At 38.6% G+C, this 25,130-nt stretch overlaps 1 protein-coding gene across 2 annotated transcripts in view; it reads right to left on the minus strand.

Annotated features, from left to right (window-relative positions):
* GYS2 (glycogen synthase 2) overlaps window positions 1–25,130 on the minus strand; it is a 54,570-nt gene that overhangs the window by 16,951 nt on the left and 12,489 nt on the right. For both annotated transcript variants that reach the window (XM_036889557.2, XM_036889558.2), the window contains exons 3-11: window positions 24,466–24,657; window positions 22,087–22,269; window positions 17,123–17,267; window positions 11,873–11,990; window positions 11,568–11,688; window positions 8,862–8,968; window positions 8,168–8,227; window positions 7,275–7,353; window positions 6,374–6,487 (exon numbers count right to left, since the gene is read on the minus strand). In XM_036889557.2, coding sequence (XP_036745452.2) covers window positions 6,374–6,487; window positions 7,275–7,353; window positions 8,168–8,227; window positions 8,862–8,968; window positions 11,568–11,688; window positions 11,873–11,990; window positions 17,123–17,267; window positions 22,087–22,269; window positions 24,466–24,657 — 1,119 coding nt within the window. The remainder of the gene's footprint in view (window positions 1–6,373; window positions 6,488–7,274; window positions 7,354–8,167; window positions 8,228–8,861; window positions 8,969–11,567; window positions 11,689–11,872; window positions 11,991–17,122; window positions 17,268–22,086; window positions 22,270–24,465; window positions 24,658–25,130) is intronic.

Below are 25,130 nucleotides of genomic sequence, written 5' to 3' on the forward strand. Positions count from 1 at the left end.
GTAGAGCTTGAAGTTGGGGAGTGAGATCCCCCCTACTTTATTCTTCTTTCTCAGGATTGCTTTGGCTATTCGGGGTCTTTGGTGTTTCCATATGAATTTTTGAATTATTTGTTCCAGTTCATTGAAGAATGTTGCTGGTAGTTTCATAGGGATTGCATCAAATCTGTATATTGCTTTGGGCATGATGGCCATTTTAACGATATTAATTCTTCCTAGCCACGAGCATGGGATGAGTTTCCATCTGTTAGTGTCCCCTTTAATTTCTCTTAAGAGTGACTTGTAGTTTTCAGAGTATAAGTCTTTCACTTCTTTGGTTAGGTTTATTCCTAGGTATTTTATTTTTTTTGATGCAATTGTGAATGGAGTTGTTTTCCTGATTTCTCTTTCTGTTGGTTCATTGTTAGTATATAGGAAAGCCACAGATTTCTGTGTGTTGATTTTGTATCCTGCAACTTTGCTGTATTCCGATATCAGTTCTAGTAGTTTTGGGGTGGAGTCTTTAGGGTTTTTTATGTACAGTATCATGTCATCTGCAAATAGTGACAGTTTAACTTCTTCTTTACCAATCTGGATTCCTTGTATTTCTTTATTTTGTCTGATTGCCGTGGCTAGGACCTCCAGTACTATGTTAAATAACAGTGGAGAGAGTGGGCATCCCTGTCTAGTTCCCGATCTCAGCGGAAATGCTTTCAGCTTCTCGCTGTTCAATATAATGTTGGCTGTGGGTTTTTCATAGATGGCCTTTATTATGTTGAGGTACTTGCCCTCTATTCCCATTTTGCTGAGAGTTTTTAACATGAATGGATGTTGAACTTTGTCAAATGCTTTTTCAGCATCTATGGAGATGATCATGTGGTTTTTGTCTTTCTTTTTGTTGATGTGGTGGATGATGTTGATGGACTTTCGAATGTTGTACCATCCTTGCATCCCTGGGATGAATCCCACTTGGTCATGGTGTATGATCCTTTTGATGTATTTTTGAATTCGGTTTGCTAATATTTTGTTGAGTATTTTTGCATCTACGTTCATCAGGGATATTGGTCTGTAGTTTTCTTTTTTGGTGGGGTCTTTGCCTGGTTTTGGTATTAGGGTGATGTTAGCTTCATAGAATGAGTTTGGGAGTATCCCCTCCTCCTCTATTTTTTGGAAAACTCTAAGGAGAATGGGTATTATGTCTTCCCTGTATGTCTGATAAAATTCCGAGGTAAATCCATCTGGCCCGGGGGTTTTGTTCTTTGGTAGTTTTTTGATTACCTCTTCAATTTCGTTGCTGGTAATTGGTCTGTTTAGATTTTCTGTTTCTTCCTGGGTCAATCTTGGAAGGTTATATTTTTCTAGGAAGTTGTCCATTTCTCCTAGGTTTCCCAGCTTGTTAGCATATAGGTTTTCATAGTATTCTCCAATAATTCTTTGCATTTCCGTGGGGTCCGTCGTGATTTTTCCTTTCTCGTTTCTGATACTGTTGATTTGTGTTGACTCTCTTTTCTTCTTAATAAGTCTGGCTAGAGGCTTATCTATTTTGTTTATTTTCTCGAAGAACCAGCTCTTGGTTTCATTGATTTTTGCTATTGTTTTATTCTTCTCAATTTTATTTATTTCTTCTCTGATCTTTATTATGTCCCTCCTTCTGCTGACCTTAGGCCTCATCTGTTCTTCTTTTTCCAATTTTGATAATTGTGACATTAGACCATTCATTTGGGATTGCTCTTCCTTTTTTAAATATGCTTGGATTGCTATATACTTTCCTCTTAAGACTGCTTTTGCTGTGTCCCACAGAAGTTGGGGCTTAGTGTCGTTGTCATTTGTTTCCATATATTGCTGGATCTCCATTTTGATTTGGTCATTGATCCATTGATTATTTAGGAGCGTGTTGTTAAGCCTCCATGTGTTTGTGAGCCTCTTTGCTTTCTTTGTACAGTTTATTTCTAGTTTTATGCCTTTGTGGTCTGAAAAGTTGGTTGGTAGGATTTCAATTTTTTGGAATTTTGTGAGGCTCTTTTTGTGGCCTAGTATGTGGTCTATTCTGGAGAATGTTCCATGTGCACTTGAGAAGAATGTATATCCCGCTGCTTTTGGATGTAGAGTTCTATAGATGTCTATTAGGTCCATCTGCTCTACTGTGTTGTTCAGTGCTTCCGTGTCCTTACTTATTTTCTGCCCAGTGGATCTATCCTTTGGGGTGAGTGGTGTGTTGAAGTCTCCTAGAATGAATGCATTGCAGTCTATATCCCCCTTTAGTTCTGTTAGTATTTGTTTCACATATGCTGGTGCTCCTGTGTTGGGTGCATATATATTTAGAATGGTTATATCCTCTTGTTTGACTGAGCCCTTTATCATTATGTAGTGTCCTTCTTTATCTCTTGTTACTTTCTTTGTTTTGAAGTCTATTTTGTCTGATATTAGTACTGCAACCCCTGCTTTCTTCTCACTGTTGTTTGCTTGAAATATGTTTTTCCATCCCTTGACTTTTAGTCTGTACATGTCTTTGGGTTTGAGGTGAGTTTCTTGTAAGCAGCATATAGATGGGTCTTGCTTTTTTATCCATTCTGTTACTCTGTGTCTTTTGATTGGTGCATTCAGCCCATTAACATTTAGGGTGACTATTGAAAGATATGTACTTATTGCCATTGCAGGCTTTAAATTCGTGGTTACCAAAGGTTCAAGGTTAGCCTCTTTAGTATCTTACTGCCTAACTTAGCTCGCTTATTGAGCTGTTATATACACTGTCTGGAGATTCTTTTCTTCTCTCCCTTCTTGTTCCTCCTCCTCGATTCTTCATATGTTGGGTGTTTTGTGCTGTGCTCCTTCTAGGAGTGCTCCCATCTAGAGCAGTCCCTGTAAGATGTTCTGTAGAGGTGGTTTGTGGAAAGCAAATTCCCTCAGCTTTTGTTTGTCTGGGAATTGTTTAATCCCACTGTCATATTTGAATGATAGTCGTGCTGGATACAGTATCCTTGGTTCAAGGCCCTTCTGTTTCATTGTATTAAATATATCATGCCATTCTCTTCTGGCCTGTAGGGTTTCTGTTGAGAAATCTGACGTTAGCCTGATGGGTTTCCCTTTATAGGTGACCTTTTTCTCTCTAGCTGCCTTTAACACTCTTTCCTTGTCCTTGATCTTTGCCATTTTAATTATTATGTGTCTTGGTGTTGCCCTTCTTGGATCCTTTCTGTTGGGGGTTCTGTGTATTTCCGTGGTCTGTTTGATTACTTCCTCCCCCAGTGTGGGGAAGTTTTCAGCAATTATTTCTTCTAAGATACTTTCCATCTCTTTTCCTCTCTCTTCTTCTTCTGGGACCCCTATAATACGGATATTGCTCCTTTTAGATTGGTCACACAGTTCTCTTAATATTGTTTCATTCCTGGAGATCCTTTTGTCTCTCTCTATGTCAGCTTCTATGCGTTCCTGTTCTCTGATTTCAATTCCATCAATGGCCTCTTGCATTCTATCCATTCTGCTTATAAACCCTTCCAGAGTTTGTTTCATTTCTGCGATCTCCTTTCTGGCATCTGTGATCTCTTTCCAGACTTCATCCCATTTTTCTTGCGTATTTCTCTGCATCTCTGTCAGCATGTTTATGATTCTTATTTTGAATTCTTTGTCAGGAAGACTGGTTAGGTCTGTCTCCTTCTCTGGTGTTGTCTCTGTGATCTTTGTCTGCCTGTAGCTTTGCCTTTTCATGGTGATAGGAATAGTCTGCAGAACTGGGACGAGTGACGGCTGGAAGGACTTCCCTTCTTGTTGGTTTGTGGCCCTCCTCTCCTGGGAGAACAGCGACCTCTAGTGGCTTGTGCTGCGCAGCTGCGCGCAGACAGGGTTTCTGCTTCCTGCCCGGCTGCTATGGAGTTAATCTCCGCTGTTGCTGTGGGCGTGGCCTGGCTCGGGCAGCTGCTCCAAAGTGGTGGAGTCGCGTTGGAGCAGGAGCTGCTGGGAGGCTATTTATCTCCGTAAGGGGCCTCCCTGCTCCCTGCAGCCCAGGGGTTAGGGTGCCCAGAGATCCCGGATTCCCTACCTCTGGATTAAGTGGCCCGCCCTGCCCCTTTAAGACTTCCAAAAAGCACCCGCCAAAACAAAACAACGACCACAAAAAAAAAACAAGAAAAAAAAATTTTTTTAATTAAAAAAAAAAAAAATTTTTTTTAATTAAAAAAAAAAGGTGGTCGTTCGTTTTTCTTTATTCTCCGGTGCCAGCCTCAGGCCTCTGCTCACCGGTCTTTCTGCCCTGTTTCCCTAGTATTGGGGTCCCTGTCCCTTTAAGACTTCCAAAAAGCACTCGCCAAAACAAAGCAGCAAAAAAGCAAAAAAAAAAAAAAAAAATGGTCACGCGCTTTTCTTATGTCCTCTGGCGCCCAGCCCTCCAGTGCCCGCTCACTGTTCTTGCTGCCCTGTTTTCCCAGTATCCAGGGCCCTGCGCTCTGGCCCGGATGGCGGGGGCTGGGTGTTCGGCAGTCCTGGGCTCCGTCTCCCTCCCGCTCTGCCTCCTCTTCTCCCGCCGGGAGCTGGGGGGAGGGGCGCTCGGCTCCCGCGGGGCCGGGGCTTGTATCTTACCCCCTTCGCGAGGCGCTGGGTTCTCTCAGGTGCGGATGTGGTCTGGATGTTGTCCTGTGTCCTCTGGTCTTTATTCTAGGAAGGGTTGTCTTTGTTATATTTTCATAGATATATGTGGTTTTGGGAGGAGATTTCCGCTGCTCTACTCACGCCGCCATCTTCCGCCCTCTCTCCAGACCTATGTTTTCTAAATACCAATTACACATCTCCATTGGAATGTCTCACATGTATGTAGTTCAAACTCAGTCTATCAAAATCTGAGCTCAATTTATAACATAGCATCAAACCCACTTTTGCTAAAGGCTTTCCTGAGTTTTTAGAAAGTATTGATTAAATATTGAAGCCAGGGGGCTATTATCCTTGCCTTCTTCCTCTTTCTCACTGCCAAGTTCACTGGTCACTAAGTATGATGTTTCCTACACGCACCCATCTCTCCTGTTCTCTCCAGCACTGGCCTGGCCTTTGTAAGGACCCTCACCATCTCTCCCTACACTGTTGCCATAGGGCCCTCCTCTACATCCCTTATAACTCCATACATCAAGGAGTGACATAAGATGAGAATGAATTTAAAAGTAGACTATATTTTCTGGGTCAAGAGATTAAGGGTAATCTTTACCTTCTTGTACATGTACTTATTTTGCCTTCTTGTACATATTTTAGATTTCCTGCAGTGACTATGCTATTTATGTGATCTAAAGGAAAAATCTTAATTAAAAAGTTACAGACAAAAAAAATAGACTGTATTTTCTCCAAGAAACTTTTGCAGAGAAGAGCAGGAATGACAGAAACATTTCAAAACATCATAAGGAGACAGAGTGAAGTCAACATAGTTTTCCAATTGGATATATATTTGTATGTTTTTTTTAATGGGGAGAAATTTAATATTCATAGACAGCAAGGGAAGGAGCTAGTAAATGGACAACATAAGAGGTGAAATGGGGCAGGTTTCCTAACGATGTGGAAGGGAATGGGAACCCAGAAGAGCCCTTAGACCCTGAAGGAGAAGAAGAATAGGTCAGAATCTATGTTTGAGGCCAGTATGGAGGGACATTGAAGGAGGTTACAACTCACTAAATTCTTAGGTCATCTTCTAGAGGGGAAAGAAAAAAGGGAAAGTGGGACCACTGAAAAGATTAGTAAAAGTGTATGACAACTTGATCTTGAAGATGGTGAATAGAATTGAGTAGAAATAAACAATGGTCTGTTTACATGGCCACCATTGTCCCCCACACCTACCACCGTGCCTGGAACATAATAGGCCCTCAGTAAACCTCATGGAGACTAAACTCCGCTGTGGCAGACACTTCATGTTCCTAAAACTAACACTGTGCTTAGTCATTGTAGAAAATCACGAGACCAAAGAATGAATTGGTCTATTGAAAATTACATAAAAGCATCATCAGCCTCCTTCTCTGAAACTGAGAACTAGAAGCTTGTTTTATGATCCCCTTAAGGTAAACGTTTTCAAGAAGAAACAAAAACAATTCATGTTAATCTCAGAGATTCACTAATTAAAGTAATTCTTACAGTATATTTGTATCATTAAAAATTAGGCAATTTCTTTATGCTTAATGACAGTATTATACAATGACAATACATGCTAGAATTATGATGCAAAGTCATAAATATTCTTCAGTTTTCTAGAGTGATATTAAAATGGTCATTACACTTTAATTACCCAAGGCAGGAAACAGAATTAATTTTCTTTAGAAATATTATTTGAAATATTTTTGGTAGATGTTAAAACAAATAAGGGAGGCCTCTCATAAATTCTCAAAAAATATATTCTATATCATTTTGACGTGCCCTATCTAAACAGTTCTACCTTGACTCTGTCTGTGCGGCTGTTGAAAAGTCCGATCCGTCTAATGGTGCTGAGGATGGGGTCAGTGGAGTCATCAATCATGTTGTGAGTGGTCACTGGAGGCAAAGACTGTCGCTGGAGTCATAGAGGGAAGAAAATGTCAATTGTGGACAAAATTAATAAATGTGACTAATTTCAACAATAGGTCATCAGCAACATGTCATCCAACCTTTATGCCTTGAGTCTTTTGAGATGACACTAATGACAATGACTAAGTTTGTGTGTGTTTCAGAGGAGGCTAATGGGTGCAGAACATCCTTCAGACATTATGAACACATGATGCTTTTGTTTTTCACCTGCAGCCACTGTCGGAAAGGCCTGCACTTCTCAACTGCCCTGGGACATATTTGGAATAAAGGTGTCCTGAAATCTTGACTCAAAATAAACTACTCTGGACCCTGAGGTCCAGGAGCAAGGTTGTCCTTGGGTGGTGTCTGATGCTTCACTGGTACAACAAGATTTCCACGTATGCCTAATACACTTACCTTATTTTTTTGCAGTAAGTCCACGTGACTGAAAAACGTTCACCTATTCTCTATCATGACTCAAAACTCTATGCTATTTGAAAATCTTAGAGGTTTGTTTTGTTGTCTTTACAATATATATAGTTTTCCAATTGGATATGTAGGTTCCAAGTGAATTTTTTAATGGATGCAAAGATAAGTTGCATAAAATTTTTTAAAGGATCCCTGAAAACCACTTATAAAGGAGGACATACAATGTTGTCATTTGAGTGAATACGTCAGAATGACTTTTCCAGCTCTCAGTTTTAAACATTTCCCAAGCTGTCCCACTCTAAATTAAAACATTGATCTAAATTAATCTTAACAATTAGGAGAAGTGGTGGGCACTTTTTTGTTACCTGAGTTGAAAAGATGGCTCTTTTCATAATTGTTTGATCATCTCGATCCAAAATATTGTTCATGTCAGGAATTTCTCCTCTGTAGGGAAAACATTATAAATAATAAAAATAAAAACAACTGGCACTAATTTAGGGCTTCCTACATGGCCAACACTGTTCCACACACTTCAGAAATAAATATAAACCAAACGGTTTCCTATGAAGCTAACAGACAAATTCCTAAAATGTGAAGAAGTTTGACCATAGAAAACATTCAATAGCATAAAAGAAAATTGAAATTTGTTTTTAAAGCATTAATGTTGACCATCTGCACTCTCATTATATTTTGCCTACTCCTGAGTACTATGTTCTAAAGTAGCCATAACTTGTCCATGACGCACACCTGTCCCCAGTGGGCAGGAGACAACACAGCTTTATCTTCATATCATAACAAAATCCACTCACATTTTTTATATATTACCTTTTTGTAATACTTTTTAATTTGATTTATTTAGATCTTATTTTACTTATAAATTTATGTATTTCATTTATTTTATTATTTGACTAAGTAAGTAATGTTTATTTGATAGGTTGATTAACAAGATTTACTATTAATAAATATGTGTTAGCTTAATATGTGAGTTAATATGTAAAGTCAATATATGTCTTGACTTAAAAATCTCATGAAATTTCTCTCAGCTTCAGATTGATGTGTTAACCCTTAAAGAGATTCCCACTGAATTAGAACCAATTTCCATACAAAAATGTGCAACCTGTTCACATGATTCAGTACATATCCAAAGGCTATTAATTCCTCTATATTTGGAACAAAATAAAACACAGTGTAGTGTCTAAACTGTTGTTTGAATAATGAGGACTAAATGTTTGCAGCATTAAGTATTCCCAGCACTTACCTTAATAGTGCATCATAGAGTTTCTTTCCAAACTTTTCCTTCACAGAATGGGCAATGTCCCTGTATGAATTGAAAGGTTTATAGTTTAAGCTGTGTCACAAATTTAAATCTTCATTTGCCACGACAATGTGTTGTTTTGTCAGTGTAGTCTTTGAAATGACAGGTCTCATGTGTGGCCTCTTTGATTGTTTTCCAATTTGCCAATTTACCTTGAATTAAAGCCTCCAGGCCTGTGGCAGCACAGCACACTGACCAGACCACAGAGCCCAACACTGTTCTGCTTGATGACACTCAGGGGAGGGTGGCAGGCAGGGAGGGGGAGTGGAAGATGGGGAATTCGCTGATAACTTTTGAATCTGGGCTTTGGCAGGCAAGCATATGCTTTCCCTTTGGCACATGTTTTTAAATTTCCACAAACAAAAATTTTTTTTAATTCGACCCCTCTTTAATGATTTCTACTAGGTTTTAGCCTTCCATGGTAGCTTATTCCAAAGTATTTTCTAGCAACATAGTTTTATAGGCATTAGGTAATCCAACATAGGAGCCCGATGAGAAGAGAACCACACAGTATTTATGCTTTAAAATGTTAAGGGGGAGAAAAAAGCAGCTCAAGGAGATATAACAGATATATTTCAGGCATGTGAAAAAAAATCCCTTTACCCTTATTGCTTGAGAATAAATGAGATGAGATTACCATAGCTGTTTTCGCACTGCCTGGCCTTTGAGGGTTTCCACGTTGAAATTATTTGTCTTGGCAGGCATAATGAAAAACACTACCACTGTGACGTCACTCTTATGCATCTAAGGAGGAATTAGAAAACACAGCAGTCACTATACAAGGTAAAATAAAACATGAACAGATGGACCTTAACTTTGAAAAAATAGTGTTTTAAAATATCTTTGGTTTAAAAAAAGAATACTTATTTATAATCACAGAGAAATTATACCCACTTTCCTGAGGCTTCTACAGAAAGTCAAGGGTAAATTTGGCTTTTAATTGAGATTTGTCAATTAATGATTTGAGAATTATTACATAAAATATTTTTATGGCCTCAATCCTCTAAAACATAAAACAATTGCTATTGATATCACTGTGCTTTCCAGTGGTTGAAAAGTAATATATATGTGAGCTAATATCACAAGACCAAAATTCGTTCTTTAAATTTCAGATTGGAAAGTTAATGAGGATTTAGTTTGGACTCATTCTTGTTTGTTGTTTGGTTTTTTTTTTTCAGTTTATTCACATTGATTGGCACAAGTAGATGATTTATATTATTTAAATGTCTTGACTCTCGTGATGTTGCATTTGAGGTTTTAGCCTTAAATTAAAGGAACAAGCATGCACTCAGCCCTTTTGGTGTGGCAGACACTATGCTGGGTATTTTAAATGCATAATTTAAGCCAATCCTCATAATAACCCTGCACAATAGATACAACTCTGCTTATCACACTAATGTTGAAAGAGAGGCATGAGAGGTTCAATATTTTGTCTGAGCTCCTATAACAGGCTGTTGGCAAAACTGGGATTCAAACTGGTGTTTTTTTGACTCTACAATCTGTGTTTTCTTTTCCTCCTTTCACAAATACCATTGGCCTAGCATCTCTCAAGGAAATGACATATCAAACAACTATGGGAATGAAAGCACAAACTCACTTAAAACCGTGAACATATGAATGCTCATGTGTTCTGGAAATGACTATCTCCTGAGTGTGAACACTTCTGTGGCCCCTGTGCTCTGGGGCCTGACATTCTATTCAAAAAATCCTAGAAGCCATAGAATAGGAAAGGAACTCCAGGAGTAGCCAATGTGCTGTTAAAAAATAAATGTTCTATATGGAAAGAGAATGAATGCCTCCTTTTAATTTCTCCAAGTATTATAATTATTTTTGATGTCTTAAATAATATGAGTGGCTTTTTTTTCACATCTAAAAATAAAGTGATTATTTAGCAAATGTATGGATAAATTGATTAATAACATCCCCAAACATGATACATGTTTGACATAGTTATGGTTCCATCTATAAAGCTGTTGAATAGGAACAGATAAATAGCAGGAATTATTATGAAATAATCTTATTCTAGCTCATTCTGGAATCATTTTTCTGGCCTTCAGTCCTGTGTTACAGACTTGGGGTTTTATTGGTGTATTTCTTCCCTATTAATGTGGTTTCAGTAAAACTTTTGGTGTACTTAGTATAATGTCTGCTCTGAGGCAAGGATAAATCTACATCCAGAAATAAAAATTAAACTGGAAAGTAATGCACAGTTTAGGAAAGCTTAGATTGTCTCAGTATCCCAGATTCCAATTCTACACTGGTCTCCTATATTTTACTGTTATTTATTCTGTATTTTCATGTGAAAGGATTAGAATATCAGCTAATAACTTTAATCACTGGCTCTGATGTGGCACCATTTTTTGTGGTTGCTTTTGCTGGCACAGATTTTATTGCTGGATTAGCTGGGTAATTTTTTTAAGTCCCACCTTCCTGGGCAAGAAATGATGCCACATCATTGCAAGTGAGAACCTCCTTTCCCTTCCTTCATGTTTCTGTGTGCTGGGATATCTCCAAATTTTAGAGTATGAGACTTTCAGTCTTGAGGAGAAGATGTGGCTGGAGAATCAGGAGAGGTGTAAAGTTTAAGGGTATCCCCCCCAGTTTATGGAGGATACCTGCTTGGATGTCAGCCTTGTGGTACCTGTTCCTCGGAAGGCCTGCTTCAGTTGGGGGAGGATGGGCATGGCCAGAGCTGCCCTGGTGAGATTACTAAGTCAACACCAAAGGTCAGTATTAGGAAGACTATGGGTGCCTCACACCCATGCCACGTCTTCCATTATAGTCTTTGTTGTTCACCATTTGCTTGATTTCTCTATATTTATCTTTCAATTGTTTGCAAACTCTCAGCATGGGGTGAGAAATATTATAATGTCATCTTAAAACATAGCACATATAATGTGATAAGCCTGTGGCTGTCTTAAAAAAAATGCCTGATAGTAGTTTAGCATGAAGAATATAATCAATGACTCTGTAGCATCTTCCTATGTTGACAATAACTGCACTAGGGTGGGTGAGGATTTAATAATATGGGGAACTGTTGAACCCCTGTATTGTATACTTGAAACCAATATAAGATTGTATATCAATAATACTTAAACTAAAAAAAAAAGCTTTCCCCAGCGGGGTGGAGGAATACCTGACAAGATGCCAGATTACACAAGTGAACAATGTGGCATTCCCAGTAAGTAAACTGAAAGACAGAAGCCATTTTTTGGGTAGAGTTGTCACTTTAAATCTTCAAAATCATATACTTGCAAAATTATTTAAGAAACGAGAAAGTTCTTCGCTTCTCACAAAAGAAAGTTCTAGGAAGGCATTGCATGGCGTCCTGGAGCACGCTTACCCTCAGCAGGAAATTTAGCCTGGATAAAGATTCTAGGAAGATGTCAGCTCCTTTGTTTGAAAATTCATACCTCCCAGCAATGAAAAGGAACAAAGTCTTTTCAAGATCAAAGTCCAAGTGACTAAAACAAAACAGAACATTTCACATGAAATAAAGCAACAGCCACAAAATGTACACACGAATCCTGTTAAAGTACAAAGAGGTCTGGGAAAGATATAAACATTTACTATAACAATCCCGCTTTCTCTAACCATAGATCCCTAAAATCACACACTAAGTTTTTTTTTAAATGAAGGCAAGCATACCCATAGAAATGACCTCGGACAAAATCTTGAACCCTGGCCTTGTACATGGCATGTAGATTTTGAAATTCATGTACTGCTGAAAATTTCTTAACATTCAAGCCATTTGGAGTAATCACATCTAGAGAAGCAAAAAACAAAATCATTAAGGAAATTGTGTTTTGAGAGAGAGTACCACTGTAGAAACACAGTGTCTTTAAATCTGTAAAGGTCCATCAACATTTCTAGTTTCTGAATGTCATAGAACTGAAAATTCATAAAACCTCACAATAAATTGTTGAAATAGGAAATCGGGGAGTATGTGACTTAAGTAACATTGAGTGATCAGTAAAATGAAACAGTGTAATTAAAAGCAATGGTAATTCTTAGAGTTTTTATTTATTTATTGCTTCCGATTTACAAGGCAGTGCTCTGAACATCTTAACAATGTAACCATTTAATCCTTGCAACAACCAAGGGCGTGGGTGCTGTTACCTGCATATCAGAGGCATGGCGCTGAGGCGCGGAGCTGTTAAGGAATCTGTCCAAGGATCCAAGGGTCAGTAGGACTTGAGTCCATGCAGCTTGCCTCCACATGACGTGTCCTTAACTGTGTTGTGCCCTAAACTACCTCTTGTCATCTTATTTTAACCAAGTGAATGGGAAGTGTTCTGTGCATTTGTAAAACTGGAAGGCAGCCCTTTATTTCTAATGTCCAGAAGATTTTTGTTGCTCAGGCAGAAAGATGATTTTTGCTTTCCCAGAACATTAGTTTGTGACAAGATAGTGACTCCTGAGTACAAGATAGGAAGTACCTACTGAATTGAATGCATGGGTTATTGCATTACAAAGGTAATTTTTTAAAAAAAGGCTATGTCAAAAAACTTAGCACATGGCAATGGAGATTTGAGCTCAAATGATAAGCTCATCATCATTTTGAAGGCTATTTTACAGTTAATTCACTGTTCCCTGACGTGGTTCCACATAATCAACCCAGGTCATTTCTTGTGAAAACAACAGCAGGGTTAGGGGTAGGGTTAACTGCTGATTTTTATGAGTGTTTTCTGTGTAATCCACAGCAGAGTTAATTCTAGGTTGCCAGGGTTTCCTGTGAAAGCCCTCATATGAATTCCTAGATAAACAGCATAGCGTGATCAGGATAGGAGACAATCCTCTCATTTTCATAAACCATATGAAGTAAATTCTTTTTGCTGTCCCTGCTTTACAAATGAAGAAATTGGCCTGCAGAGAAATTACGCCCAAGGTCAAGTAACTATAAAGTAGGAGAGGTAGGCTTTAAAACCAAGGCACTGGGGTCTCCCCCCTTATCCACTGTGTCAAAAGATACAAAAGGCAAGAAAGTATATGAACACCAATTCATTATGACTTTAATTCTGCTAGAATTTTCTGTTTCACAAACAATTAAAAATAAAAGATCTCAGTCTTGAAATTAACTATCATTTTAATAGCCTAAAGAGTTAGGTGTGTAAGGTCTTCTAATATCCATATTTATGGTAGAGAATAATTGCACATGTACAGGCCTGCATGCAGTGACACACCAGTGAAGTTTAACAATCAGCACTCCAGGAGAGAGACAGGATTTATGTGTCATATTTGCCTATTTCTGTGGTGTAAATACTCCCACCATGACTGATTTCAAGCTACTAATGTGAATAGAGTTGAGAAGAGATGCACATTGCCACCATTATACAATATCCACCATACAGATGCAATAGATTAAAAACCTAAGACTATAGCGCATTGTAAAAGTCAGTTAAATAATTAAGAAGTGGAAGAGATGCTTTTCCAGTATCTATTGATTTTGTTTTTAGTATAATATCTACTTGTAAGTATATGTAATTTAATTTTTCATAATATCTCTGGTTAGCAACTGACTTACAAATATCCTGAGATTTAATGATTGGCTCTTGGGAGCCAGTATGAGCTGTTGCCAGCACACCATTGCTTACAAGGCTCAAGACAATGTTTAAAAAATGTATTTATGTTTCATTGATAGGCATGAAATTATACGGGCACTCTTATGTAGATATAATCAAAAGTGCAGCTTTGTCTCTAGAGTAACAATATTTATATAGAACTTACCATTATTTTCAAGTTTCAAGGAATGTGTTGCATTCAGTTGTATACTTGTAATTAGTGAAGTGAGGATAAACTTCTTTCCATAAATTTAAACAAAATATCTCTTCAACATCAGAAATCATTTTAAATTGAATTTATGGTCAATAACTAAACTTTTGCCCATCAGTATATAGTACTATTGTTAAAAATACCTGGTCCCATGTGAACTTTTGACCCAGGCAACATTTGCCTCTTGATTTCAAGCTACGTCTTCAGCATTGTACTGGTTATACTTTTAAGAGGGGAAGACTTCAAGAAAAAACAGACATATTAAGCATAGTCATGCTATATGATGATTTTTTTTCTTCAAAATGCTTTTGGAAAAAACTTTGTGTTTAAGGATCTGCTTTAAAAGCCCGTTGACCTTCGTGAGGCACAAAGCATTCAGAGCCACCCCGATTCCATCAGCAGGCTGAGGTGGAGTAGACTGCAGTGTTCATAGTTCTGGTAGGGCTTTGGGGGAAGGTAGTTTGTGGGTAACCAAAAATGGAGATTAGAGATTGGGACAACCTAGACAGTGATCCATACAAAATAAAAAGCACAGATGTTTTCCAAACCTTTACAATGACCCAGTGATCTGAGTTCTTTCTATGTATTAACTCCTTTATCTGGAATTGTTGTAGTAATTGTGACAATTCCAGATAAGAGATAGTATTATCATTCCCATTATGCAGAGAAGGCACCGAGAGCTTAAGTAACTTTCCCTGTGTCACACCACTACTATCATACACTGATGAAAAGTTATTTTTGATGCTGAGTTCAGGCCGTTTGGCACAAAGCCCACACTTTTCACCACTGTCCTGTAGCTCTCTCCCTAAGAAAACAAGAATTTAAGAAAATAGTATATAGAGAGAGCAGGATCCAGTATATGATCTTGGAGAATGCCTTTCAAAGACAGAATAAAGTCAAAAAACTATTAAAAGCACTAGAAAAAGAATCATTGTTGAAGACTTAGAATGTACAGTGTCATGAAAAGTAGGGAAATATAGAGGAATTTACCATCTTTAAATTCCAGAGAATATTGCAGCAATAATTACAGTAGCCAAGATATGGAAGCAACCTAAGTGTCCATCAGCAGATGAATGGATAAAGAAGATGTGGTACATATACACAATGGAATATTACTCAGTCATAAGAAGAAAATAAATCCTACCATTTGCAACAATGTGGATGGAACTAGGGGGTATTATGCTCAGTGAAATAAGCCAGGCGGAGAAAGACAAGTACCAAATGATTTCACTCATTTGTGGAGTATAAGAACAAAGCAAAACTGAAGGAACAAAACAGCAGCAGACTCAGACTCCAAGAACGGACTAGCGGTTACCAAAGGGAAGGGGCTGGAGAGGGTGGGGAGGGAGGGAGAAGGGGATTAAGGGGCATTATGATTAACACACATAATGTAGGTGGGGCATGGGGAAGACAGTACAGCACAGAGAAGACAAGTAGTGACTCTGTAGCATCTTACTATGCCGATGGACAGTGACTACAATGGGGGGTGGGAGGGACTCAATAATATGGGTGAATGTAGTAACCACATGTTGCTTATGTGAAACCTTCATAAGATTGTATACCAATGATACCTGAATAAATAAATAAGTACACAAATAAATAAATTCTAGAGAATGTCAAGGAACATTTTTAAAAAATTACAGAATACTGAATTTGGTGATTTTTTAAAAGTCAATTGGAGGCCAAGTGTAGGAGTTCAGAAATCAAGAGTTCAAGGGCCTGTGAGTAAGTGGAAGAAACAAGTCTCCTAAGATATTTAGCAGCAAGAGGATGAGGTTGTGCAGACATTTGACAGGGTAGTGGCCTCAAGAGCAATTTTTATTTTATAATAGGAAAAAACAAAGCATGTTTGTAAGCACAGACAAAGATTCGGGAGGTAGGATACAAGGAAGATCCAAGAGAGAAATGAGCACGTTAGAGGAGTAAACTAAGAGACGTGGCAGTGAGAATCCCAGGGAACCAAGACAGTACTTGGAAAGACGGAAGAAGAGCATGGGATCTTTATGCTGACACCCCTCAAATTACTTAGATTCTTTTTTTTTTTTTTTTAATTATGTAGCTCCTTGAAATAGCTCCTCTCCACATTCACCTGGTACCTGAAAGAAAGATTGACAAGATCACAGGAACTAAGCAAGAGGATATATTAATTAAGATGATTTGGTTGCAAGTTACAGACCCAGCAGTAACACAATTTAAGTATATTACTTAACTTTAAGCATAGTACTAATACTGGCTTAAGTGTTAATAATGAGGAATTTATTAATAGGATGCTGGAGTGTCTCATGGCAAATGCCGAGCTGGGCCTCAGGAATTAGTTTAAGCCCTGGTCTAAATCACTGTAGAAACTCTAAATTTAGAGTCCTCTTTCTTCTTTTGGTCTGTTTCTGCTTCTCATTGTATCTCACTGAAGTTCAACCTTTTTTTGTATCCCAAGCAACATAACAGGAAAACGGACCTCCCCAACAGCTTCAAAGCTAGCATTTCTATTACAGAGGAGGGTCTGCAAGCACAGTCCTCTATTTATAGGCTCCTTCCTATGGGGGAAGCATTGTGATTGGCTGGGCTTATGCCAGGTGACCACCTCTGAACCAATCAGCTGTGGCCAGGTGATGGCATGTTTTATGAACATGCCTTTTGGCACTGTGACCTCTGGATGAGTCTGGGGATAGTTCTCAGAAAAGCTTGCAAGGTCTGCGGAGAACAGAGTTCTACTAAATAGAACCAATGAGGCAATGTTGTAAGATGTGGGAGTGAGACAGCCTCACAGATTTCTGGTATTTTCTGAACTTTCATTTTCTGAAAATAGAAAAATCGACTCGGCTTGCTTACACAGCAAGCCATTGTGACAACCTAGCTCATACCCAGGGCAGAGACCTGTTTCGAGCACTGCCTATTTATTCAACAAGCACAGACTGAACCATGCTATGTTCCAGGTAGAGCTCCATGTTGGTTTTATTGCAAAAGGACTGATATTGAGAAATAAAATATGTGTAAAGATTTGCATGGTAATAGTGAATGCAATTTTTTCCAATATTTTTTTATGCTTTTGTGTTTGAAACTAAAATTTCATAACTTAATGTCATCGGGAACTGAAAGATTGAGGAAAAACTCGGGGATAAAAATTACCAGGCTTTCTCTTCAACATATGTTCTGCCTCCATTGCTGTTATTTCAGACACTGTGGTGAACACATGGGCGCAGTGGACCGAAGCTCGTTCCATGCAATACCGATGGTAGATCTGCCTCTCCCCGGCCTCTTTGTCTATGTTAAACTGTTAACACAAGAAAAAACACATACACGTTTGCTTATGCTGAGCCTCTTACACCAGCAAAATAAAATCACATACTCCTCATATTGTTTATCCTCAAAGCTGTATGACATTTTATGACCACAGAAAGATAATAATACATTTTTATTAAACCCATTATTAAAATGCATAGCTACTTAAGGATTAAAAAGTATTTTTTTGCCTCGTTTCTGCTTCCAAACTGCTATCTATCCTCTTCAGTAAATATTTCCACTTTGCTATAATCAGATAGAATTCTTGATTTTGCGTATTTTAATTATATTTATTTATCTTACATTCTATAAATATTGAGCTCATTCTTTTCCCCGTAAACAATGAAACAAAGCTGACATTAAACTCAATACTGAAAACAAGGACAATTATTATCATCCTTAATGCACTGAAAGGGAACCAAAGAGAAAAGCTAAATGCCTTTCTCTGACAAGAAAAGACAAATGCTTTCCCATGGTTATATAACTCCTACTACTGTATAATTTCAGTTTCAGTAACTGTATACAGTTACTTTAATTAGATGGTGGGCTGGATTGCATAATCATCCATTATTCTGAGTATCTCAACTTAAAAAAAAAAAGCCACATCCCAACAGTTACTTACATAATTGGCAACGGTTATGGGCTTTTTCCATTTTACTTAGTTACCGAATGCTATGTCTCGTACAGCTGCATGTGAAATTAGCAGTGTTTAAGAGAAAAAAGTATGTAAAATTTCTGGCATTCTATTAGCAGGATGTTTTTCATAACAAAGATGATTCAAAGCTCAGCACCATGCCTCAGGTCCTTTTCTCAGCTAGGTATCCTTTTTAATGCCCACAGACGATGGAGATGCATGTTTTGTTTTCATTTTACAGAGAGGGAAAATGGAAACTTTCAGAGGTTAAGAAACTTGCCCAAGGTCACGATCTTTTCACGTATCTTAGCAGAGCCCTAAATTATCCCACATCAGTCTGATGCCAAGCTTGTATCCTCGCTTGCTTTTATAGCTTTTAGACTCCTACTCAATCAACAAGTTAATCAATCCCAGTACTTAATGCATCATATAGAGGAAAATACTAAAAAAGGCTCATTAGATGATTCTAAAGATTACAAGGACATTCCTAGAGCATTCCTTCTTGACTGTAATATGTGCAACCATCTCTTGAAAATGTGTAAATCAGGGCTCTATGTGGCATCCTTGAGTCAGCAGAAGTTTTCTTAAAAGTTCTATATGGCTGGTCTCACTCATTCAACGAAATCTCTCATTCACCCAGCAGTTGTTAAGTAATTTATGTGTTTCTGCTGCCTTCAAAGAACTTGTAAATTAGTAAGAAAATAGATAAAAATTAGGCAGAAATGAGTAAGTGCCGGAGTAAGATATAGGATCAGAGTGGGCTGATTCACCCTGGCTGAAGATAAGGAAAAGTGTCTCATACTATGTAAGTGTACATACTGTCAGTATCACCTGTAGTATAAGATTTTCAAGGGCAAGGATCATGACTTATTGATTTTCATATCCCCAAGTTGATTGGATAAATAAAATGGCATTTGGAAGGGAGCATGAAAATTTAATTTGGGGAAAGATAATTTTGGATTGGAAAATTAGCTGCCCTAAAAAACAAGCACATGAACTCAAATGTCATGTGCAGAAAATAGCAGGACATCTGATGTGGATGTAGTATTGGGTGTAGAATGTAGGAGACATAATAAGGCCAGATCCTCGAAGTCCCTGCAGACGAGGCTAGGAAGTGAGCCTTTGTCCTGTGCACAGTGGCACACGCTGGAGGGGCTTGAGGAGAGGTATGGTAAATACATAGCCTATGCTATTATCTGTTATTAGTGGTGTGATGGTTGTTGTAGAGAATAATAACATTTCATATTTGAGCTTCTGCTTACTGGACATTTGGAGATGAAATGGGATTTCTAAGTGAGTAAACCAAGGATGCCAAGACACAGGGCAAGGATAGCAGGAACCTGGCCGTCCTATGGGAGGGCTTCATGTGCACAGGCCCACATGCATGCTTCCGCTCTTCCATGGTCCCAGGAGGTCCCTGACCATTTAGGTTTCTGGGATGCATGGCCACACATCTGGCTTTTAGGCCTCTGAGTATGCATGGGCAGACCTGTGACTTCACAGCAACCCTATGTGTTTATTCATGTTGTCCACTTTTCATGTATTTATGATAGTATGTGAAAATCTCTATCTGACAGGATAGCACAGAGAAGACAAGTAGTGACTCTGTGGCATCTTACTACTCTGATGGACAGTGATGGCAATGGGGTGGGATTGATAACATGGGTGAATGTAGTAACCACAATGTTGCTCATGTGAAACCTTCGTAAGATTGTATATACATGATACCTGAATTTTAAAAAAAATCTCTGTCTGATAATTCCAGCATCTAGGACATATCTGCACCAGGTTTTGACAATGGATCATATTTTCCTACATTGCCATGTATTTCATTAACTTCTATTGAATGTTGGATAATGTATATAAAAGAGCAAAGAATAAGGTAAAGCATATATTAACCAGTAAAGCACAGTCCAGTGACTGAGGGGGGTACCCTCAAAACTGAAGTTGACTAGCAAAGAACTTGGTCAGAGGAAAGAGTCAAAATCCATCCAATAGTTGTCTATGGCTTTCTTCAACATTTGCTAAGCCTAAACAACACTGTCCTTACATTTCCATCCAGGAAATCCTGTTCTATCAAAAAAAAAGAGAGAGAGAGATGCCAAAATATAAGAAAACTAATGGACTTATTTTTTTAAGCCTTAGTTATCTAGCCATTACACTTGAGGGGAAAATTGACCCATAGCTGGATTGAGAAGAATGAATTTTGAAACATATTCTTGGAGAATCTCAGATAATTCATATGCCGGCTGAAAATAGTTGCAATGTGATTTTAGTTAATAAATTTAACTAAATATTTAAACCAGCATCCAGGTTTTGGTGAATCAGCTATTAACAAAATGTTTTCAGTTACAAATTAATACTTGAATAAGAAATTGTTCCAATCTTCCTGCTTTTATAAATTGAATACTTTGATTCGTGCTCTCATTTTCCCTGCATGTTTATTTAACTGAGTCAGAACTGAGGCTAGGTCCTGCATGAAAGACTAAATTATGACTCATTTCTTCGGTTGAACTTTTAAAAACTTCTCATGCTTATAATTTAGTATTTTTATGTGTCACCCAAATTCTATACCTACTGGGAGCATAGAGGCGAGGGTCTATTGTAAAACATGATTATGGGAGTTTTTTGCTGTGAAAAATGATTATAAGTTTAATTCACCATTTAAGTCCTTAACTACCTGTTTTCTGTTAATCACTCTACTGGGCAGGACACTTTACTACAAAGATGGGCTGGGATCTGACTAAGCTTACGTATTTCAACCAGTGAGGGGCCCTGCAATGGGGAGATACATAATCCTATTTAAAAATAGAATGATATCACTACTGGCCTTATAACAAAGGGATAAAGTTGTATTATATAACTATATTCTCTAATGCGTTTGTTCCTTAAAAACATCTGATAAATATTTATCAGATATTATTAGTTGTTTTTATTCATTGTTACCATACAATGCTCTTAAGTATTCTTCATATTCAATATGCCTCCTCTAATACTTCCTCTTAGATAAAAATCAAAGTTCGCTCTTCTCCAGGGAAGAGGGTTGGTGAGTTTCTCACAGATCACTGGTTTGCCCTTATTAGTCGACTGTTATCTTACACCATTAGGAAATCTCCCTGGTCTCCTGACTTTCTGAATTCACTGATGGCTTTACTTTAAATATACATCTTATGTTTGCAGTTTGACCTTTAGGGAAGTTCTCATTAGGACCACTCATTGATTTGCAAATGTTAAAGTCTGTCAAGAAGAACTTGCCTACACTAAAGGTGTCTTTGAGATAGTAGTCTGACTTTGCACTGTCATTATCTGGGGATGATTCATGTGTTACAAACTCACAATCACACAGGCACCCACTCTGTTTCACAGAATCCTAGGACTTTTTGAACTGGAGAAGTCTTTAGAAACCAACTTTCCAACTTCCTAATTTTCCTGATATTGACACAGAACCCTAAAATGCTCAGTTGATTTGTTTGGCAAACATAGATACCAAATCTGCCTAACTCCTGATTTTACAGCACTCAAATGCTTTGTTGATATTATTGCTATGAGGATATAGAAACATACCTTTGTTAATCTGATTTAACTGATGGAAAATGGAAGAAAGAAGTCAAAACTTTGGGTCGTAGAATTGGGTAGCCTTGTAAAATGAGCAAACCCAGCTGTCCGTCACTAAGGACCCTGCTTTGAATAACTGTCTGACTTGAGCACCACAAAAACTTTACCTATGCATTGCAGAGTTCCAGGAGAAATCTGACCTTTTGTTCACTTGGAGAGCAAGTTGTATAGAAACCTAGAATCCCTGTTGGGTACCTGCCCTCAGAGCTGTGTGTGAATCCAGCGTCCCCACAGCATTTCCAAAGCTTCAGAATAGACAGAAGTCCAGCCTTGCATTCACACAGTGACCTACTCCTTCCATGTCCCTTTGTATCTTGTATCTATTCATCCAAAGCAGGCAGGCACCTGGCCTGTCACCACTACACTCCACTGCACTCTGAACAAAGTTAAACTATATGAGCTCCCTGTCACCTCAGGGGAAGCTTGTCATGAATATTCACTAGTTAAAAGGGCATTTCTGCCATCTGGCTGGCAGATGAAATGTAAAGATCAATACTCCCCAACCTTCAGCTTCAAGGATTGGAAAGAAAAGCGGTAAGGGGAAGAAGGAAGGAATATTTACCTTATCAAGATGGTTATAGAAATCAATGTTTGCTGCACAGAGATACCTCCCAAGCAGTGTGGCGTGGGTGGTGAATATTGTAGCAATAGGAAGTTTCCGAGCTCGAGAAAGGATCAGTCCAGTTCCAGATTGCCATTCATGGAACTGGGCAATGACATGCTTCCCGTCGGCAAGATCTGTCACCTACATCAGAAAAGGAGCGTTTAGAAAAGTTGTTTGGTGAAGCTAGATCTTGCTCATGGCCCAGAGCACGAAGTTATCATGACTGTAAATTTTAGCATAATTTAAAGGGATCTAAATATGAAGCATGCAGGTTTAGCAATGATAAGTGTTTTATCTGATTTAGTGGCATGCTCATAAAGCCCATATGTTTTTATGGCATAATCTTCCCTAGCAGTAATGGATTGCATTTATTTTTGTATCGACAGAGGGATCTCATAAAATAAATGCACACGAGGCACTCAATAAATATTCACTGCATGGCTGAATGAATAACAGCAGTGATATCCTTGCAGATATCATTAAGCAGCTGAATTAGTTGGGACTACCCACGTAGAAACTTCCTTTTAAATAAACAATAAACAATTTGTGTTTAAGTCAGTCTTAGTAGTATTTTCTGTTCCTTGAGGTCAAAAGCATTTTAACTGATCAATTATTTTAAGAATAGGAAACTGGGGGGTGGGAGAAAAGGCTAATAATTTAGAATCAAATTGTAATGTAGTAACACTGAGGACCCGGGTCTAATTCTAGGTCTAACTCCAGGTCTAATTCTAAAATAAAGGAAAGCATCAGTTTCATCACTTTAAAGTTACCTTCTTTCACCCTTTACAAAAAATTAGTATTTACATTCCACTCCACTTACGACTATTTCTTTAATGGAGCAGTAGGCCCTGATGGTGCAAAACACCTGACTAAGACGCCTGAGCAGAGAATTGAGAACCTCAGACAGTGGTTCTCACTCTCAGCATACATCAGAATCACCCAGAAGGCTTGCCAAGCACTGATGTCTGGGTCCCATTCCTAGATAATCTATTCAGTAATTCTGGGAAGGGGGCAAGAATTTGCTTTTCTTACAAGTTTGCAGGCAATGCTGCTACTGGTGGTCCGTGGAAATAGTCTTCGGGGACCATGGACTTAGGCTAAGACCTTTGCATTTTAAAGTACCTGCTCTTCAAAAAGTTCCACACATCGATTACCCATTGTACAGATCAGTAGCAGCAAAGGGGAGGCTATAGGAATAGGGCTTGCCCGGCAGCCTTAGGATTTTCCCAATGTCTCTACCCTTTGAATCAAAGACAATCTCTGTTTCCCAAACTATTTTATTTTAGAGAAAACAGAGGCTCTCCCTTTCTTGCTTCTCTCCCCTCTATTTCCCTTTAACAGAAAGGATGAGAGCAGATGAACGGACGGGGCACACACACGCACAGAGGCTGGCCTCAGCCCTGGGGACAGTGGCTCCAGGAGGCAGTTTGCAGAGGAAGAGCTGGTTCCAAGAACTGATGCTAAACAAGAAGCACATTGCCATCAGCCCAGATCCGTTGGCACCCTCACCCTGCTTTTCCTATTCTGTCACCAACACAAAGCAATGATACTGCCCCCCCACCTGACCTCCCCTTCACTTCATGGCAGCCCTGTACGGCTGTTGGAATATGACTCCATCAGCAAGAAAAACTGGTCAAGGGGATACACTCTCAACACACCGATCTGTGATGTGTCCTTAGACCACACCCCCACTTTGCTAGTGATGCTCTTTGTTCACCATCTGACTTTTTTTAAGCCAGCGATAGTCACCTTGAGGTAATGCAAGGAATGCAAAGAAATCCTACTGCTTTGTTTTAAGGACTTTAGAGAGTGCAGGTTTGGCTCACTTGATTTCTAATGCTCTTGTTTTTTTACATCTGTAGGATATTTCACTGCTACAGAATCCTTACCAACTGCCAAGATCACATCATCCCTTAGCAAATGATGAAAACACCTAAAAGCCACAGCAGTTGCACAAGTACTTTGCATAAACAAAACCAAATGTTTGAAGCTATTTCTTACTCCCTTGATTCTAGAGTTCATGTACATAATGCATGATGTATAATACTTTTTTCTTGCTTATACGTTGAGTATTTAGCAGGCAATATAATTGGGTGTTATACAAGTCATTTGATTTAAATCTGACATAAGGTAAATATGAATAAGCATTATTGTTACCCTGTTCCAAAGGCTGGTTGGAGGAATGCTGAACATTTTCCCAGATTCCTTTGAAATGTATTAGGACAATAAAAAGGGCCTCATCTCAGAATTTCTTAATTTAAAGATCAGTGGTTTATCACTGGGCACAGCGTGCAACTGTGCTCCTTCTCTGTTGTAGGACTACACAGTAAACTGTACCTCTTTTAAGAACCAGGCAGTTAAAGATCCAAATATCAGCATATCATTGGCTTCTCGGTCATGATAAGGGATGCCGACACTGCATGCTTCCCAGAGGTCACCCTTCCACCTGTCCAGGTTCCAAGCCGAAGAGCCTATGTCAAAGAGCACCACATAAGGACTCCCTTCTATCAGCCATCTTCCAAAGTGTACCTGCCATGTGAAGAACACACAGCCACATAGAAATACTAGGCAATGCAAGGGAGGGAAATGCATTTGTGCTTAGAGGATGTAAACTTCATTTAGAGCTCAGCAGCAGATTACCCAAGCTCCGTAGGAAACCGTAGTGATAACACAGCATCCACTCTTCGGGCCTAACGATGGGATGGGCTTGCAGCCATTCGTCTTGAATATCCAAGTTCTTTGCTCTTCATTAAATTTGGTCTATTGAAAATGAGGTATGTGGATAATGTAATCTCTGTCTTTCTGTCCCTCCTTACCCTCCTGTGACCTTGAACTCATGGTTTTAAGATTTAATATTATGGTCCACATTTTTAAATAATTATTTTTTTTACTGAAGGGTAGTTGACGCACAGTATTACATTACATTAGTTTCAAGTGTACAACACAGTGGTAAAACATTTATATACATAATTCTAGGTTCCAGCTATCACCCTACCAAGCTG

Source organism: Manis pentadactyla, chromosome 14 (genome assembly GCF_030020395.1).
Source record: "Manis pentadactyla isolate mManPen7 chromosome 14, mManPen7.hap1, whole genome shotgun sequence".
Taxonomy (NCBI): Eukaryota; Metazoa; Chordata; class Mammalia; order Pholidota; family Manidae; genus Manis; species Manis pentadactyla.